The sequence below is a fragment of the Culex pipiens genome, chromosome 1 (genome assembly GCF_016801865.2).
Source record: "Culex pipiens pallens isolate TS chromosome 1, TS_CPP_V2, whole genome shotgun sequence".
Taxonomy (NCBI): Eukaryota; Metazoa; Arthropoda; class Insecta; order Diptera; family Culicidae; genus Culex; species Culex pipiens.
This window is the reverse complement of record NC_068937.1, coordinates 71,824,444-71,842,338: the sequence shown is the minus strand read 5'-3', so window position 1 is coordinate 71,842,338 and position 17,895 is coordinate 71,824,444. Positions and strand designations below refer to the sequence as shown.

The 17,895-nt window shown below is 42.3% G+C and overlaps 1 protein-coding gene and 1 long non-coding RNA gene across 3 annotated transcripts in view; one reads left to right on the top strand and one right to left on the bottom strand.

Moving 5' to 3' along the window:
• The first annotated feature begins 1,229 nt into the window (after positions 1-1,229).
• On the top strand, positions 1,230-4,562 carry LOC120429192 (uncharacterized). The gene is made up of 3 exons (XR_008212307.1): positions 1,230-2,551; positions 2,638-2,773; positions 3,907-4,562. It is a non-coding gene; the product is annotated as an uncharacterized LOC120429192 (long non-coding RNA).
• Positions 4,563-14,526: 9,964 nt separating this feature from the next.
• The window catches only part of LOC120429194 (armadillo-like helical domain-containing protein 3), a 186,123-nt gene continuing 182,754 nt past the window's right edge, over positions 14,527-17,895 (bottom strand). For both annotated transcript variants that reach the window (XM_052709049.1, XM_052709052.1), the window contains 2 exons: positions 14,872-14,985; positions 14,527-14,806 (listed from right to left, as the gene is read on the bottom strand). In XM_052709049.1, the coding sequence (XP_052565009.1) occupies positions 14,546-14,806; positions 14,872-14,985 (375 nt within the window). In that variant the 3' untranslated portion in view covers positions 14,527-14,545. The remainder of the gene's footprint in view (positions 14,807-14,871; positions 14,986-17,895) is intronic.

The following is a 17,895-nucleotide window of genomic DNA, read 5'->3' as shown; positions in this document are numbered from 1 at the left end:
CCAAAAGACCTTTAGTTTTGTATCACATGATTTATGGCCGAATACTATTATCCGAAAAACTATCCGATCCGTTACATTTTTATTCTTAAATCTATTTTGGGTTCATCAAATATTTTTGTCCAAATAATTTTCTGTTCTGATACGATTTTCGTACATCTCTTTTGATTTGGTTTGATTGAAAAGATGGTATCTGATTTTATATAAGAAAAAATGTAAATTATCCGGATATCCGAAGTCCCAGCTCTAGTACGAGCAAGACCGGTGCCGGACGTTACGCGAAACAGCTGCGCGCCGGAACCGACTTTGAACAGAATACATGTTGTAGTCGTGTGCAAGCTTCCGTTACAAACGGAATTGCGCGACCTGCGCGTTGTGTGCTGCAGTTCAAAACTATTAAACCAAGAAACCGTGTTGTCTACGTAGTGGTGATGAAATTATCGAGAAAACAACATTTATTTTTCTTCAAATACGCTCTGCCAAGGTCGCGAAAAAGGGGAATTTCCATACAAATTCCTCTTTTTACTCGAGCTTGGGAATTTAGGTGTTAATGAAAACTCAGTGATTCAAACTTCTGCTTCCTCTACTGCCAAATCCAGAACAATGTTGTCTCATTTCTCCGTCGAAGCTGGTACTAGTAGGTTGTAGGCGTCGTAGTGTCGTAGTTTACCGCCGCGTAGGTGAGCTTTCTTCTTGCCGTCCGGCAGCATCAGGGTGTTGATCTTGGGCACCTTGATGTCCTACAGTTGCTTGATCGCGCCCGTGACCTATCTTCTAGTTTGGACCGGTGCCAACATTTACTTTCCCGTCCGACGGAAGGCGCGATCACACGAATCTCGCGTCAATGAACAACCGAATTAATTCCTCCTTTTATTTTAAAATAAATTTCAATATAAATATTTATATACCAAAACTTACTGTAAAACGTTTGGTGGAATTAAAAATTCTTTAGATGTTTTAGTAATTAATAGTGAATTGATTGTTCTGAAATTAGTTAAACTTTTTATCAGGGCAAGAAGGTGTACAAACCGAAAATTTAAATAAGGAGAATGTGTTATCATTATTTTTGTGTTAACAGTATTTTCTTTGATAACAAAATACTAAATATTTTTGTAATCCTACTAAACTGCTCTCTTAGTCGACTCATTTCCTGGCGCGGTCGAATTGCTGCCGCAACTCACACTCTTTCACGCCGCCGTTCCGAGGCTCGGCAGTCGGCAGAACTGGCTTCGTGTTGGTTCCCTCCAATCGAGTATTTTTCATGCCTGGAACTTATTCAGCTCAACCGTACGCGCACTCTGGCCTATGCATAGCCTTGATCCGATCCATGAACATTTCGCTTACGCTGGGAACGACCACAAGAGCCGAAACCGGTGTAGCCTTCGTCGGAGTCTTCATTCCACGGTGTTCATTTCCGGCGATACCGTTTTCTGTCTAGGGAGACGACACCGGCTGTTGCCCCAGCTTGGGTCAAGTTGCGACGTCTGCCAGATCATCTTCTAACCGCTCCGATTCACGTCGCCCAACTAACTAGCCGATTCTCCGGTGTTGCGCCATCTTTTCCGTCGTTCCGGTGTCTGCAATGACATTCTTGGACCCGCTACTCTAAGAACCCTTAATTCCAACCAACAGAAGTAATGTAACACAATTCTACAACTTGCGCTGCTTGCTGGGGATCAAGCCGACAATCTCGAGGCTCTTGATGGCGGACAATCGACCGGGGCCGAGGCCGCGCACCCTCACCCGGACCGTGTAGCCGCGCTCGATCGCTTTAGTGCAAATACTGACGGCCTTCACCTGCGCCGCAATGTTCGTTCCGAGTCGTAAATCGTGATGATGTGTTGTTCGGCGACACCCGGATGTTGCAGATGGAAATCTCGTTACAATCTTCCACCACAGACAAACAGACGTGAATCTTAGTTGATTTTTTCAAAAAATCCATCGTCCCCACAAGAAAATTCACAATTGGGCTGCACACTAGCGCGATCTGCAGTCCTGTTGCGGAAACCTCATCGTTTCAATAAACCACTATAAGAGTGTACCCTCTTCCCCTTATCCGATTAAGCGTGTACAAAAGAAAAATGACGTTTGTATGTTGTTTATGTAATGAAACATTGTTATGTTCGAGGGTAAGTTTTTTTTTGAATCAGACAAATTATCGGGAAAAATGCTGCCAAAGTTCCACGCGATGGCGTCAAAGAATGCAAATTAAACAGTTGCTGCACCAGAAACATTGCATTGTGGTATCCTCTTTCGTACGGCGTCCCTGTTTGAAAAATGTCGCACGTCGTGCGAGCTGTCGCGCGGTTTTGATTTTACCGTTTCGATATCGATTGGTCGAAAGGACGACAAACGGACGACAAACACTCGACATGCCCGACATTGTTTTTTCCATCGATTTTCCTTCAATTTGACGTCACGATTTTCGTCGACGCAGTTTGACAGTTCTCTTCAGTTGGTCTTGTTTGGACTTGATCAAATCAGAGAAACTTTGAACCGAATCGAACCAGTTTACTTTGTTGAAAAGTTCGTGTGGATTTTTGCCGGTTGATTGGTAAGTTGTGTTGCTTTTTTTGCGAGCGGCTTTATCACAGCAATATTTATATTCCAAATTTTCTGATTTCGGCCTTCGTGGTGGAGGAGGAGGAGAACGGGTCACATCGTTGCTCCGGCGGGCCATGCCGAAAGACGGAAAGGGAAGCACCCGGTCTGTGATCGAGGAAGCGGATTGGTGTTTAACTTTCCGCGGGAGGTGGCGGTGCATGGTTTTTATACGGTGAGTTGTGTTTTTGAAACGATAGAGGAGGTGTGCATCGTAGACGATTGCATCGTAGACGATTGGACGACGAAAAATAAATGAGGACGATGAAAGTGTGAGGAGGAAAGGGCTGGGGGTGGGGACTGGACAATTTAAAACCTGAAACCATCACAAATTCTAAACAATAATATTCTATTTTTTCAATTCTGATTCTTTTCAATTCCACAATTCAAATTTTCTAAGATTCAAATAAATATAAAATAATACAATTAAAAGGTATGGTTTCGTTCAAAAATATGATAAAAATTAAAAATATATAAAAAATATAAAATTATTTCTATTCAATTCAATTCTGTTTATTTCTTTGGTTATCTTTTAACAATACACTCAAACCCCGATGGTTTGACACCAACTGTTGTCAAACGAACGAGGTCACTTTTTAGTTTGACACCCTTTTTATACGGATTATAAAATTATAAAATTATAAAATTATAAAATTATAAAATTATAAAATTATAAAATTATAAAATTATAAAATTATAAAATTATAAAATTATAAAATTATAAAATTATGAAATTATAAAATTATAAAATTATAAAATTATAAAATTATAAAATTATAAAATTATAAAATTATAAAATTATAAAATTATAAAATTATAAAATTATAAAATTATAACATTATAAAATCATAAATTCAAAAATGTCTACAAATCACATACTCTTATTTTTTCAAATTGTATTATTCTCAAAATTCTTGATATTCTCAAAACTTTTTTTTAAAAATACCAAAGATTTAATTTTTATTTTAAAATTATTCAGATATTTTAAATTTTAACGATTCTAACATTCAAACATTTCATAATTGCTTAAAAACTTTATAGTTCATTGCTTTTTTAGCAAGGACTTCAGAGTCCCAAGAAACAAAATTCTCCATACAAATTTTTGATAAAAAATCAACATGCGTTGATGTTGATTTATCTGAAATTAAAAATGTTTGAATTTTTTTGTTGTTTTTTTTCCTATTTTTTTCCTAAAAATGTACAAGTTTAAATTGACCAACTTTTTTTTTAATTTACATTGAAAGTTAAATTTTACATTTTTAGTTATGTTTTTGAATGATTTAGCCGAATGACGTAATCTTTTTTCAGGTAACCAAAAATATTCCAATCGAATCCTGCTGACAACCCAGCGTTTCCGTATTGTCCCACGGAACGGAAGCTGTAACGATCGCAAAAACACCTGCACTGGAAGTGCGTAAACCAACGTTGTCCCGTAGGCCATCAATCTGTGAGAATTAAATGGAAGCGCCGCTCCAGTGCCGTATCTACACGCTGGTGTCGACTCCAAAAGATGGCTGACAAAGTCCGGCCAAGATGCCGAAGCGACGAGATGAGCTGAAAGACCAACCGGAAGACAACGCCAAAAACCACGTGAAGATCGCGACACACAACAAGAAAAATTAATGAATGTTTGTGAAATCGAGTGAAAAAGATTAATTAACAGAAAAAAATATATCTAAAAATAATTTAAAATATTTTTTCTTTTATTTTTACTGCAACATAACCTAAAAAACAGCACACGACAAAGGCACGACAACCTAAATAACAAAACCGTGCGACGTCGGTCGAATGTCGTACGACAATGTCGAACAATTTCGATGATCGATCGCACGACAAATACGACATTTTGGTGCAAAAACGTATGACATTCGTGCGAAAGTCGCACGACATTGTCGTGCGACGTCGTACGGTTGCACGGACGACAAACGACGGACGTTCGACGGACTTTTCAGTCAGGGGTTCCGCAGCAGATTCCACTCCGTGGTCCGGAACAGACATGAACCATCATTTGTACAGGGTGATAAAGGCAGGTCAAAAGGCCTTGGTTAAAGTGAACAAGGAGGAGCTAGGAAAGAAAACTTTTGTGTTTATTTTAAATGGAGTGGCGAAATTAACGAGAATCTCAATAGGAATATTTTGCTTTCGCAGTTGATGATGCAAAAAACAACAACGTGGATTCAAAAATCTCCCAAAATAACAGTTCTTTTAGTTTATCAAAAACTCCTGTATCATTTCATAGCAAATTTGAATCAAATTTGATCAAAACGATGTTCTTATGCAATTTTTCCTTTGATTTTCACAAAACCTCGTGCTTTTTGTTCTGCTGCAACAGCAATCAAGCGGCATAAACAGAAATATCCCGCGCTCACACACACAACCAATCAATTCAAGAAACGTTAAAGTGTACGGTGGCGACATCATTCTTGATCGTGTCTCGTTGCGGTATTATGGCATCCATGTTTTTTGCTTGTTTGAATTTGAATTGACCGTTTTCGTTGGCGATGGAATAGAAAAGAGTTTCACGTCTGTTTGTCAGCAATTCCCCACGAAAACAGCATGGAAAAAAACAAAAGTCCTCGGATCGGGCTCAAAATTTTTCTGGGGGTTCCCTGGCTGAAATAATTAGACCCGTATTTTTTTTGTTTGGCCATTAGGGTGACCTACGCCGTGTTAGGGTGGTCTGAAAAATGTCCATTTTCGTCGATTTTTGCAAAAACCACTTTTTTGGAAAAATTATAACTCCTCGCCATTTTAACCGATTTCAATTGTCTTATACGCAAATGAAAGGTGATAAGTTGGCCTTTCAAAGAAAAATAGTAAGAAGTTTCAAAAATCTAGCCTAACATATAAAAAGGGCGTATGAAACTTTAAAATGCCGTTTTGACGGTGTCTGGACCAAAGAGCCTATGTCTGGAAATATTTTTATCGGATTCCCCGGACATTTTTACATAACATACTAAAAAATGGGAGGAGTTCATTAACAGGATTCCGAGATATGATTTTTTGAAAATAAAATCCGTGTTTTTTGACGCGCCGCGCGCAAAAACCGGAGAATGACGAATTTGGCAAAAAATCAACTTTTTTCACTAAAACTGCAATAACTTTAAAATTTCAGCGATGACCTATAGATGTTTGGGTACCAAAATTTTTGTAATTAAAAGACGCAACTTTTGGTACCCAGACATGTATAGGTCATCGCTAAAATTTTAAAGTTATTGCAGTTTTAGTGAAAAAAGTTGATTTTTTGCCAATTTCGTCATTCTCCGGTTTTTGCGCGCGGCGCGCCAAAAAACACGGATTTTATTTTCAAAAAATTATATCTCGAAATCCTGTTAATGAACTCCTCCCATTTTTTAGTATGTTATGTAAAAATGTCCGGGGAATCCGATAAAAATATTTCCAGACATAGGCTCTTTGGTCCAGACACCGTCAAAACGGCATTTTAAAGTTTCATACGCCCTTTTCATATGTTAGGCTAGATTTTTGAAACTTCTTACTATTTTTCTTTAAAAGGCCATCTTATCACCTTTCATTTGCGTATAAGACAATTGAAATCGGTTAAAATGGCGAGGAGTTATGATTTTTCGAAAAAAGGGGTTTTTGCGAAAATCGACGATAATGGCCATTTTTCAGACCACCCTAACACGGCGTAGGTCACCCTAATGGCCAAACAAAAAAATACGGGTCTAATTATTTCGGCCAGGGAACCCCCAGAAAAATTTTGAGCCCGATCCGAGGACTTTTGTTTTTTTTCCATGCTGTTTTCGTGGGGAATTGCTGTATATATAAAAACATTAAAAATTCAAATAAATTCAAAATTCCGAGTGCTGTGATCGCGGGAGCGAAATAAAAGTACCGCGATTACGCTATATAATTAGATTTTTATTATGTCCGTCCGGCTAGTTCGGGGTCTAGTATTTTAATGATAAGAACAATCTTCTGTCTCTCGCTAACAATCTTCCAGTCAGCTGTCACTGGGTGGCAGCTGTCATGTTGACGTGTACCGTGCTAGACGGCACCAACATTCGGTAGGGGCGCATCGCGTGGCCCTAACATCTCCCCTCAACAGTACACGGCATCGCCGTATCTGTCCGGTTGCTTGCGCGTCCTTTCAGAACGCCGAGGACCAGCATCTTCTTGTTGTGGCAGGGCTGGAGGTGTAGGTGCAACCACAGGATGTCCGGGCACCGGCGCTGGTTTGCTCCTTTTCAGATCGTACGTGTCCAGCAGGATGTCCAGCGGGAGAGGTCCACGATTCTTCGGCTGACACTGGTCGAGCCGCTTGCGCAGCTGGTTGATGTGTGACGAAATCGTGCGACCGTTGTCCAGCTCCACTTCCTACAGCACTTTTCCGCGTCTGCCAGTGACGACACCAGGTGTCCACCGGGTTGTGCCAGCGGAATGTTGTTGTGCGTACACGAGGTCACCCGCCTTGAACGCCTGAAGCTTGTCCTGGTCCAGTTGGGGCGTGTTGTTTACGTTTGTGGGCGGCAGCAGCAGGTCCAAAGTGGTGCGGAGTTTTTTGCTAAACAAAAGCTCAGCAGGTGCTTTGCCGTCAGGAGCGCTTCGATTCGGGGTGATCCTGTAGTTCAACAGAAACGTGTCCAGGTCGGCCCGTAGATTTCCTCCCCGCTGATGGATTTTGGCCAGGGCACGTTTGAAGGTGTCGACAAACCTTTCTGCCTGCCCGTTCGATTGTGGGTGGTAGGGCGGCGTACGAACGTGCTCAATCCCGTTCTGCGTACAGAAGTCCAGGAATACGTCAGCGGTGAACTGGCGGCCGTTGTCGGAGATGAGCTTCTCCGGCATTCCGAAGCGACAAAAGATCTCTCGGAGCATCGCAATCGTCGCAGTGGTTGTGATGGTCCCGGTTGGTACGATTTCCGGCCACTTGGAGAACGAATCCACGACGACAAGGAAGTACTGGTCGTGGTAAGGCCCAGCGTAGTCGATGTGCACACGCTGGAACGGCTTCGTCGACTTCGGCCACGGTTGAGGGATGGCACGGGCTGGCGCTTTAGCAGCGGCAGCGCACTGGGAGCACCGCAGAACCAGATCACGGATGTCAGCGCTCATGTTAGGCCAGTACACGTAACTTTCTTCAGCCTTCATGCGCTCGATGCCGGGGTGTGCGGTGTGCAGCAGCTTGAGGACCTTGGCACGGTAGATGGTTGGCACTACCAGGCGTTCTCCGAAGAGGATGCAATCGTGGACCAGCGAGAGTGATTCGCGGGCCTCGAAGTAGGGTTGAATTTCAGCGCGAAGCTGCTTCTTCGACTGTGGCCAACAAGAACGCAGATGCTTCTGGACTTACTGCAAAATCGCATCTTTTGCGGTTGCGACTTGCATGGTCCTGAAACTGAACTCCAGCGTCACGGCTGCGATCACGAAATCCTCCTCAGGCTTGGCACAGCGGTTGATCAGCCTTGAGAGGACGTCTGCGTTGCCGAATTCTGTCGTGCGCACGTACTCGATGTCGAAATCGTAGTTGAGCAGTGTCACCGCCCACCTCTGGAGACGGTTCGCAGCGTAGGCGGGGATTCCTTTCTTGGAACTGAAGATGGCCAGCAGCGGCTTGTGGTCAGTTTGGAGCGTGAAGTGACGGCCGAAGATCATGCGGTGGAACCGGGTTACCGCAAAGATGAGGGCAAGACCCTCCTTCTCGATTTGGCCGTAGTTCGCCTCAGCCTTCGTCAGCGATCTGGCCACGTGGTACACGGTCTTCCTTGAACCGTTGCGGAACACGTGTTGGATGCAGGCACCCAGGCCGACGTTGGACGCATCGGCGGACACCACGATCGGCAGTGACGGATCGTAGTGGGTGAGGGCCAGGTCGGACAGCAAAATCCGCTTGAAGGTCTCGAAGCTGCGCTGACACTCGGCGGTCCACAGGAACTTGGTCTGCGACGACTTCAGGAGGTTGTCCAGGGGGTATCGCAGGTTCCTCATGTGCGGGATGTACTTGCCGTAATAGTTGATTGCCCCCAAGAACGCCCGCAAGGTGGAGACGTCAGTGGGCGCCGGCATTTCCGCGATGGCCTTCGTCTTCTCTGGATCAGGTCGAGTGCCGTTCTGATCCACGATGTGACCCAAGTACTTCACCGACCGTTCGAAGAACTTGCACTCTTCCAGCTTCGAGCGCAGTCGATGCCGAGGATGTTGAGGTTGGCGTTCGTGGCGTAGATGGTTCCCTCTCGATCGACGCCCTGTAGTGTCACGTAGGCTTCGAACTGTGACGTCAGCTGCAGCTGAGATCCCGAGGCAGTTGATGCTCGAGCGGTTGTGCTGCTTACCAGGGGGCTGCCGATTTTCCGCCACGTCGCCGTCGAGATTACGGTGATGTCGGAGGCAGAATCGATTTGGAGGTGTGCTTGCTGTCCGTTGATAGCGACTTCGACGAATTTCCTCCCAGAACTTGCCTGAACCTGCCGGCAACACACGATCCTCGTCGAGTACGGCTTCTGACTTCTAGATCCGCGGTTGTCCTTCTTCCAGGGTCGTCCTTGCTGGCCCTGGGCTGCTGGCTTCCGCTGTGGCTTGTCGGCGTGTCCACCATTTTGTTTCGACGGTCGAACACACGCGCAGTAGCCATCTTTGTGGCCGATCTGATGGCACATCGAGCAGCGATGCGAAAAGTAGCCACAATCGCGAACAAAATGGACTCCTCCGCACAGCCAGCAGGGCGTCTTCGGCAGATCCGTCGGCTTGAACCGGTTACCTTGGTTGGTGGGTTGATAGACGGCCTTGATCTCCTGCGTTTCCACCATCGACGTGTCTTTCCGGAGGTTCACGAGTCGGTTGCACTCGTCGACCAGCGACGCCAGGGTCACCTTTTCCGGCTCCATCTCCATCCGGTTGATCAGCCGCATCCGGATCTCCGCGTCGTTCGGTGACTGCAGGCCGCAGACGTAGACCAAACACTTGAACTGGTCCGCCTTCGTCGCGCCGATGTTGAATTCCTCGCAACGGCGGTTCACCGTCGCGGAGTAGCTGATGAAGTCCTTTTGGCCGCTTTTCACCGTCTGGAGACAGCGGAACCGCTTCCGGAACGTAGAGATCCCCTCGCCGAAGATCGCCTTCAGGATGTCGACTGTCTGCTCGAACGTCTTGTGCTTCGGCAAAGCCGGAAGGATGTAGTCCACGAACCGCTGGTGGGCCGCAGGAGACAGTTTTCGAAGCAGCAGTCGGACCTTACTTGCGCCGTCGAGAGCTGACGCGTCTTTGCTGAAGAGATCCTCGTAGCGACTGTACCAGCTGGCAAATGTGACGTCGTTCTCCGGGTCGTAAGCGAATTCGCTCATGGTGTTCGAGAAGGATTCCATGACGAACTCGTTGGAGTTTTTCGTGTCCTTCTGGGTGACGGAGTTTTTGACCAGCTCTTCCAGCAGCTTCTGCTGACCCTGCAGCAGGTTCAACAGGAGCTGGTTCCCCGAGGTTCCAGGTGCCGGGGCCGGCGCCGCAGGTGGAGTATCTGGCATCGTGCAGAATCCTCGTGGCGAGAAAGGTGTCGTAACCTCAATCCACAGTTCACTTTCGGGCCGAACTTTAATTTGCGCGGGACGGCCTCGTCGCCAAAATGCTGAGATCGCGGGAGCGAAATAAAAGTACCGCGATTACGCTATATAATTAGATTTTTATTATGTCCTTCCGGCTAGTTCGGGGTCTAGTATTTTAATGATAAGAACAATCTCTGTCTCTCGCTAACAATCTTCCAGTCAGCTGTCACTGGGTGGCAGCTGTCATGTTGACGTGTACCGTGCAAGACGGCACCAACATTCGGTAGGGGCGCATCGCGTGGCCCTAACACCGAGGTAAAATATTTTCTAGGTCACGGATCTTTGAAAAGGACCCCTTAAGCGTCCTTACCACGAAGATTTTTTTTAGATACAATGATTTGTAATAATAAACTTCTTCAGCCTTGGCGTAATGTCCATGTACGTCTTAAAAATACCAATGGAGCTTTAAAAAATAGTTTCGTTTAAAATTGTTATTTAAAAATACAAGGTGACTATGATAGTCACTGTGCTTATCATAAATGTCAACCTAAAAGTGAGCAAATTGAATTTATATGTTAAATCGTTGTTTATATGTTAAATGGCCAGCTTTCTTTTAATGATCATTCAAAAAATAACAATTTAATAATTTAGCTATTAATCAATTTAATGAAAGATTGAGGTTAAGTAAATAAATCCAAATTTACTTACCAAAGTGTTCTTCTGAAAATGCCTTCAAAACTGGAGTTTTTTTTATTTCTGTTCCAATAACTTCTAAAACTTGTAAAACGATAAACTTTTTTCCGATTTTTCTTTGGGTTTTTCCCACTTAGAGAGTTTTTAAATAATCCTATTCATCAATGTTTTCGAAATAATAGTTAACTAACTTTTTAAATATTAAAAAAAACGACAAAATATAAATCCACTGAAAAGGCCTAGTGGGGAGCTCGGACGGAAAAGGGGGGCGCCTGGCGGGCGTTTTGTCTTGGGCGCTGCACTTAGCTGCGCAAGACGTCTGGCAGATTTTCCCCCCGGCTGGCCCAAGAATGTTGCCAGAATTCTGGCGAAAATGCAACAAACCGGTCGTGCACGGTTCAACCGATTGAACCGATTGGTTTTTGTGCCAGACAGCTGTGAGTTATCCCGCCAGATTTTCGCCAGATTCGTCGGGCGTCACGCAAAACCTGGCTAAAAGAAATGTGCCAAGTGTGTCTGAACTGCACGACAAACGTCCGCCTGCGCCAGACACTCAATTTTACCAGATTTTTTTCCGACCGGGGTGGGGAGGCTTGTGGATGTTCACTGAATATTAGTCAAGGCTAAAAACCCAAAAATAGCATGTTTAACGGCAAATCGTGTAACAGGCCAGGTTTTGATGGATCTAGGCTAAATCGACCCTGCTGAGTCCGAATATCGCGGTCACGAAGACGGATTCCTTAAGGGAAGCGAGATATTTAAGTTGGCGACCAATATGGCGGCTATATAGAGAAGTCAACAATATCACAGTATGAAGGTTGTCGACGTGTCGATTTTAACTAATTTCGGGCCGCTGAACCCGAATATGACCATGAAAATCGGTCGCGGCGGCCCAGGAGCGTGTTCCAAGATGGCGTCCAATATGGCGAAGAGAAAATCTTCAAGTATTTTTAAACAACATGTAACAGGCTTGTGAGCATTCAAATTTAACTAATTTGAGGTCGTTGAACCCGAATGTGACCATGAAAATCGGTCACGGCGACCCAGGAGCGTGAAATCCAAGATGGCGTCTAATATGGCGAAGAGAGAATCTTCAAGTATTTTTAAACAACATGTAACAGGCTTGTGACCGATCAAATTTAACTAATTTGGGGTCGCTGAACCCGAATGTGACCATGAAAATCGGTCACGGTGACCCAGGAGCGTGTAATCCAAGATGGCGTCTAATATGGCGAAGAGAGAATCTTCAAGTATTTTTAAACAAGATGTAACAGGCTTGTGACCGATCAAATTTAACTAATTTGGGGTCGCTGAACCCGAATATGATCATGAAAATCGGTCACGACGACCCACGAGCGTGTAACCCAAGATAGCGTCAAATATGGCGAATAGTGAATCTTCAAGTATTTTTAAACAACATGTAACAGGCTTGTGACCGATCAAATTTAACTAATTTGGGGTCGCTGAACCCGAATAAGACCATGAAAATCGGTCGCGGCGACCCAGGAGCGTGTAATCCAAGATGGCGTCCAATATGGCGAAGAGAAAATCTTCAAGTATTTTTAAACAAGATGTAACAGGCTTGTGACCGATCAAATTTAACTAATTTGGGGTCGCTGAACCCGAATATGTCCATGAAAATCGGTCGCGAACTTACTTACGAACTTTTTGTGTAATAACTTGTTTCTTTATGTGTGTGCGTGCAACGTCGAATGAGCGTTGGTCGACTACTGCCTCGCATTGCTGCTGCTCAATGAGCTAGGGCACTCACGACTGCGCCGGGTTTGTTTATGTTACGGTTTTGCGTTTCAGTGAATGGATCTCAAAAATTCGTGTCAGCGTCGCCGATTTTCGCATTGACATTTTTAGCGCTGCTTGTGAATATCCACTGAAAAGGCCTGGAGGGGAGGCTTGTGGATGTTCACTGAATAGGCCTGGCGGAGAGACGGCTTGTGAACATCCACTGAAAAGGCCTGGAGGGGAGGCTTGTGAATGTCCACTGAATAGGCCTGGCGGAGTGATGGATTGTGGATGTTCACTGAATAGGCCTGGCGGAGAGATGGCTTGTGAAAATCCACTGAAAAGGCCTGGTGAAGAGGAGGCTTGTAGATGGCTTGTGACCATACACTGAAAAGGCCTGAAGGGGAGGCTTGTGAATGTCTACTGAATAGGCCTATCGGAGAGATGGCTTGTGGATGTTCACTGAAAGGTCAAACTCGTCGTAGGGCTTGTGGGAATAAACTGAAAAGGTCCGTGCTTGTGAGAAATCATTGAAAGGCAATACTCATCGAAGGGGGAATCCGCTGAAAGTGTCCTGGAAGATGGGATAAAACTGGATTAAGGGAGAAGAGACCAATGAAAATATCAAATGGTGGTTGGCATCAAAGAGAGCGCATCGAAATAAGTTAAGAAAATAAATTTGTATTTATTTTTAATATGCAAATGTTAAAGATTTTAGGTGTTAACGGAATATATATAGCAAAAAAAGAGTTGGTGCTTATCAAAATACGTGTTTGTGTATGAGCGTCAACGTTCTACCAAATCATAACTTATTTGAGTTGTTAATTATTTTAGAGAGGGGGAAGATGTGTGGGTCCGAATAGCCCCTCGGTTTGGTTGCGTACCAGACGCAGCCTTTCGAGTGACAGCACACGGACGCAGCCAAATGGGTCTGACAGTTCGCGGGACAAAGTCAGCCATCGGCCTCTTTCATAAAGCAAAGGTCGAGGAAGCAAGGTGATCGTCACGCTGCGGGGATTCCTCCAGCTAACCAACTTCTCCACAGTTAATCCAATATGTTTTTCGTAATTAAATATATTTATCTTGCGACTCATAATGTACCTCTGAAATAAAAAAAAATGGCATTCGAGGTTTAGCCTAAAAAGATTCGAAGCTTTTGGTCAAATTCTCACTGGGTGGTATCATTATGTTCCTGAAAAATTAATTGCACCAATATATTTGTCGGAGTTTCATCATTTTGTGTGAAAGACTCTATTTCACCTCTGGTGATATTAAATCGTTTTTTTTTGTGCAGAAATCTTCTAAACTCTCCATTTATAGCTTATTGTTTTAACCATCTATGCGCCAATTTCAGCAACTTACCTTGTAGCATAGCATAGCTTATTGTTTTAACCATCTATGCGCCAATTTCAGCACCTTGTGTAAAAATAAAGTGGCCCGTGAAATACAAATAAAAGAACTTTTGTACTCTGGCAAAGGAACCGAAAAACTGAAAGATGGCCGAGGAAAATGTGATAGACCACGAGGTTGGTGAAACTGACGTCATTTGAGACAGATTTTTTTTTCTGTTTGAACATTCTGGCTAACAGGATTCGAACAGGCATGCTAGAATCATTCTAGCAGGATTCAAGCAGAACCAATTTAGCCAAAAACTCTCGTGACTGGGTACAACTTTGCCGAAGACACCAAATCGATCAAAAAAATTCTTCTAAAAATACAGATTTTAGAATTTTCATGAATCATTTTTGTATGGACAACTGCCAAATTTGTATGGAAAATTATATGGACAAATTAATGATGCAAAATGGCTTCTTTGGGCATATCAAAGGAACTAAAAAAGTTTCAGCCGTATTAAAAAATACAAAAAAAACGAATGACCGAAATCTCAGAGAATTGCTTTGATATTTCTCACATCGACCCATCTGTAAACCTTTCCGAATATGTGGTGGGGTGACTGTACAACAAAATGCCTTGCATAATAAAAAAAATAGAAAAGAAATAGAATGTATTATAAAACTTTATTGTGTCATACATTTTAATCGGTTTCTTGAACACAGTTTAATCAAATCATTATGAACTATTCTACGAGTATCCAGAATAGCGTCTTTAACTAAACTGCTAAAGAACAAATGGTGTGGTTGCTCCGAATACCTTTCAAACGTGTCGAGCGAATCTTGAAGCTTTAATGTTAAATCGTAATTACTTTGAATCTGTTTCATTATTTGTTCCTCAGTTGGGGTAGACAATGATTCAGCTATTAGCCATTCTTTGATTTTGATCTGAAAGAAAACGGTAAAAATAGTAAATAGAATGCAAAAAATATTAAACAACAAATAATGCTTACTTGGAAGTGCTTAACAATTGACAAAATATTTATAAGCGAACTCGTGACTTTAAATGCATCTTCTTTAAATTCGTTAGTTTCCATTAACGTGTATCGTAGAGCCATTGCTTGTATCTGGAATGAATAATTTAGTTTCATTAAGGCCATTGCAAAATTTATCTCAATATTATTTATCCCAATATCAACTAGCCTAGCCTTCAATGGACTAAAAGGCTATCGAGCTGTCAAATCTGCAACATGGAGTATAAATTTCTGTGAAGTTACTATGAAGTTTACCATTGCATTTCGAAAAGTTTAACTCCATGTTGCACACACACACTCTCACTTTTAATTTCTCGATATAATAAAGATAAATAATAATATCCAAACAAAAATCAGGGGCATCGAAAGGCGCGTTTGAAAATTCAATCCAATATATTTTGAAAAGAGAGAGGGAGAGCAGTATCAGCAGTATCTGCCTACAGACAAAAAAAAAATCCGAGTATGTTCACGCGGAAAAATGTTTTGTAGAATCTGTACGTAGGTATCTGTACGAGGTTTGATTCAACAAAATATTTTGTTGAATATAATCAACAAAATTTTTGCATTGAATCAACTCTCAAGTTTTGTTGTTTCAAATCGGTTTTTTTTGTTACATCTAAGCTGTTTTTTGTTGATCAAAATTTAACAGATCAGATCAGATTTTTGTTGATGCAACGTCGTTTTTTTGTTGAAACAAACCTGATTTTTTTTCAAAATAAGGTCAGTCTTTCAATTGAGCATGAGCATGAGCATGAGAGACCACCCATGGTTGTCCTTCTCCCCCGAGCATGGGTAAATAACAAGGGAAATGCAAAATAATACCATTCAATGGTATCAATACCAAGTTTTGGTTTTCGAGAGCCCTTGAAAAAATGTCTAATGTGTAAATTAATACCAATCATTGGTATTATACCAAATTTTGGTATTGTTTTGTTATTGGGCAAATTTTAGGAAAATGTCGAATTTTGACATACTGTTTCTTACTTACATACTTAAAAACGCAAATCTACTCCAAATTAAAGCCAACTATTTTATTTTGGTCTCAAAAAGTCATTTAATGATCTTTATAAATTAGGGAATACCATTCATTGGTATTATAAAGATATTTTAAATAAAAATATTATAAAATAATGGAGATTCAATAAAAAATCTATTTGAAATGATGTTAAACATTCTTAAAAGTATGCTGATACATTTGAAAATGATAAGAAAAACAATAGGTTAAACGTGAAAAATTTAAAATATTATAATGGATTTTACTTAACATTGTTTGCCTTTTTCGTCAAAATCGATAAACTCAAAAAAATAATGTCAATCTCTGATTATTTGATAAAATAACTCTTTCAATACCAAAATGTTGGTATGCATGTGGTATTCGAACTTCGTTCTAAAATCCTTTTAATATTGGATTTGTGTTGAATCCTATTCAGCTGGAATCATGCATCCTCGAATATCCCACGTTCCCTCGTTCTGGTTTAGTTTGTTTCTCTTTCTTTGAATTTCCTGATATTTTTGCCTGCAGCTAAAACATGTTGATGCAGCAGCAGCTCGTTTTCAACAAGCGTTGATAGCTCAGTTGGTAAACGGGTAGCTAAAATGGTGTCTGCACCTTACCTGTCATGAGTTCGATTCCAGTATTCCTCTAGTTTTCTTTACCTGATATTTTTTGGCTCTCCAAAGCAAGACTTCGTTTTCCTGCCTGAAGGATTTAAATATGTCTGGCACTCACCCATGGCATGAACCCAGCGTGCCGTAGTACGTGTCGTGGTATTGAACCCGTTTTGTACCGCCAGCGCGTACCACGGCACGTACCTCGGCTCGTAACGAGTGAAACACCTTGGCTCATATAACGGGTTCATGCCATGGGTGAGTGCCAGACACAAAACCGACGCGGCGAACCGAGAGTGTCGTGGTGCGCTGGTACGATGAACCAAAATATGTACCCTCGGTTCGTGTGAGTCGGGTACGGGTGTAAACCGAACAAAGCAGGCGCAAAGCAAATCCGAGGTACAAGTGAACCGCGTGTACCGCAAGGTGCAGGGAAGCTTGCATAAAACAAAGAAACCCGGCTGTAATGTGTATCTCGACAAACTAGAAAAACGATCGCGACATATCAACTACAACATCTATCCGTGTAGAAAATTAAATTTGTTGTTGTTGTTGTTAATTCATTTATTTCTGGCAGCTTTAACCTTCTTGGTCATTCGCTGCCCTAACTAAATTTAATAGGCTGAACGAAACGTAGATAAGATAGACTTAAACATATTTCAAGAATCATTCGAGTAGAATGAACGAGCTCACCAATTCAGTGTCTGCTTGTCTTTGGAATCCATACGATCCCGAAAAACACCAAAATATTCCAACGACGAACGCGAAAAAATCAAACGACCCGACGGATCGACGCTCCAAATCGAACTGGCGAACTGGTTGTCATCGAAGCAACCAGAGCCAGCCGCAGACGCACGCGTACACGCACACACTCACCCGAAAAACACCAAAATAAGGTTAATCTTTCAATTGAATTAACAAAATGTTTAATTGTTATAATAATAGTCATTATTTATTGATATTTGCATTTTTTATTTTATCGGATAGAAAACAATATTCAATCTGGTCCTCCAAGTGTTGCACCTTGTTTGGTCCGAGTGCCGTTTCGCTGCTTTTTGGTGCTGTAATATCTCAACCGAGACACCGAAAGCGAAAAATGCAAAAAAGTTCAGTGAAAAGTGTTATAGAAAGTGCGCGCAGAAAATGACGAAAAACAATCTAACAAACAATTTACGGAAACTTCAATCAACGCTAAAATCAAAGAAACCAATACAGTTGGACAACAACCAACTAAAAAGTTGTTTAATAGCGGAAAAACTAGCAAAAAAATGCTGCCAACGGTGAAATAATAATAAATAGTGAAGTACAAAAATAGTGATGGTGAAGCCAACGCCTATAAAAAAAAATTGTGGATTTCCTGAAAAGTAGCAGAATTCTCCCAACCATTACCGGGCA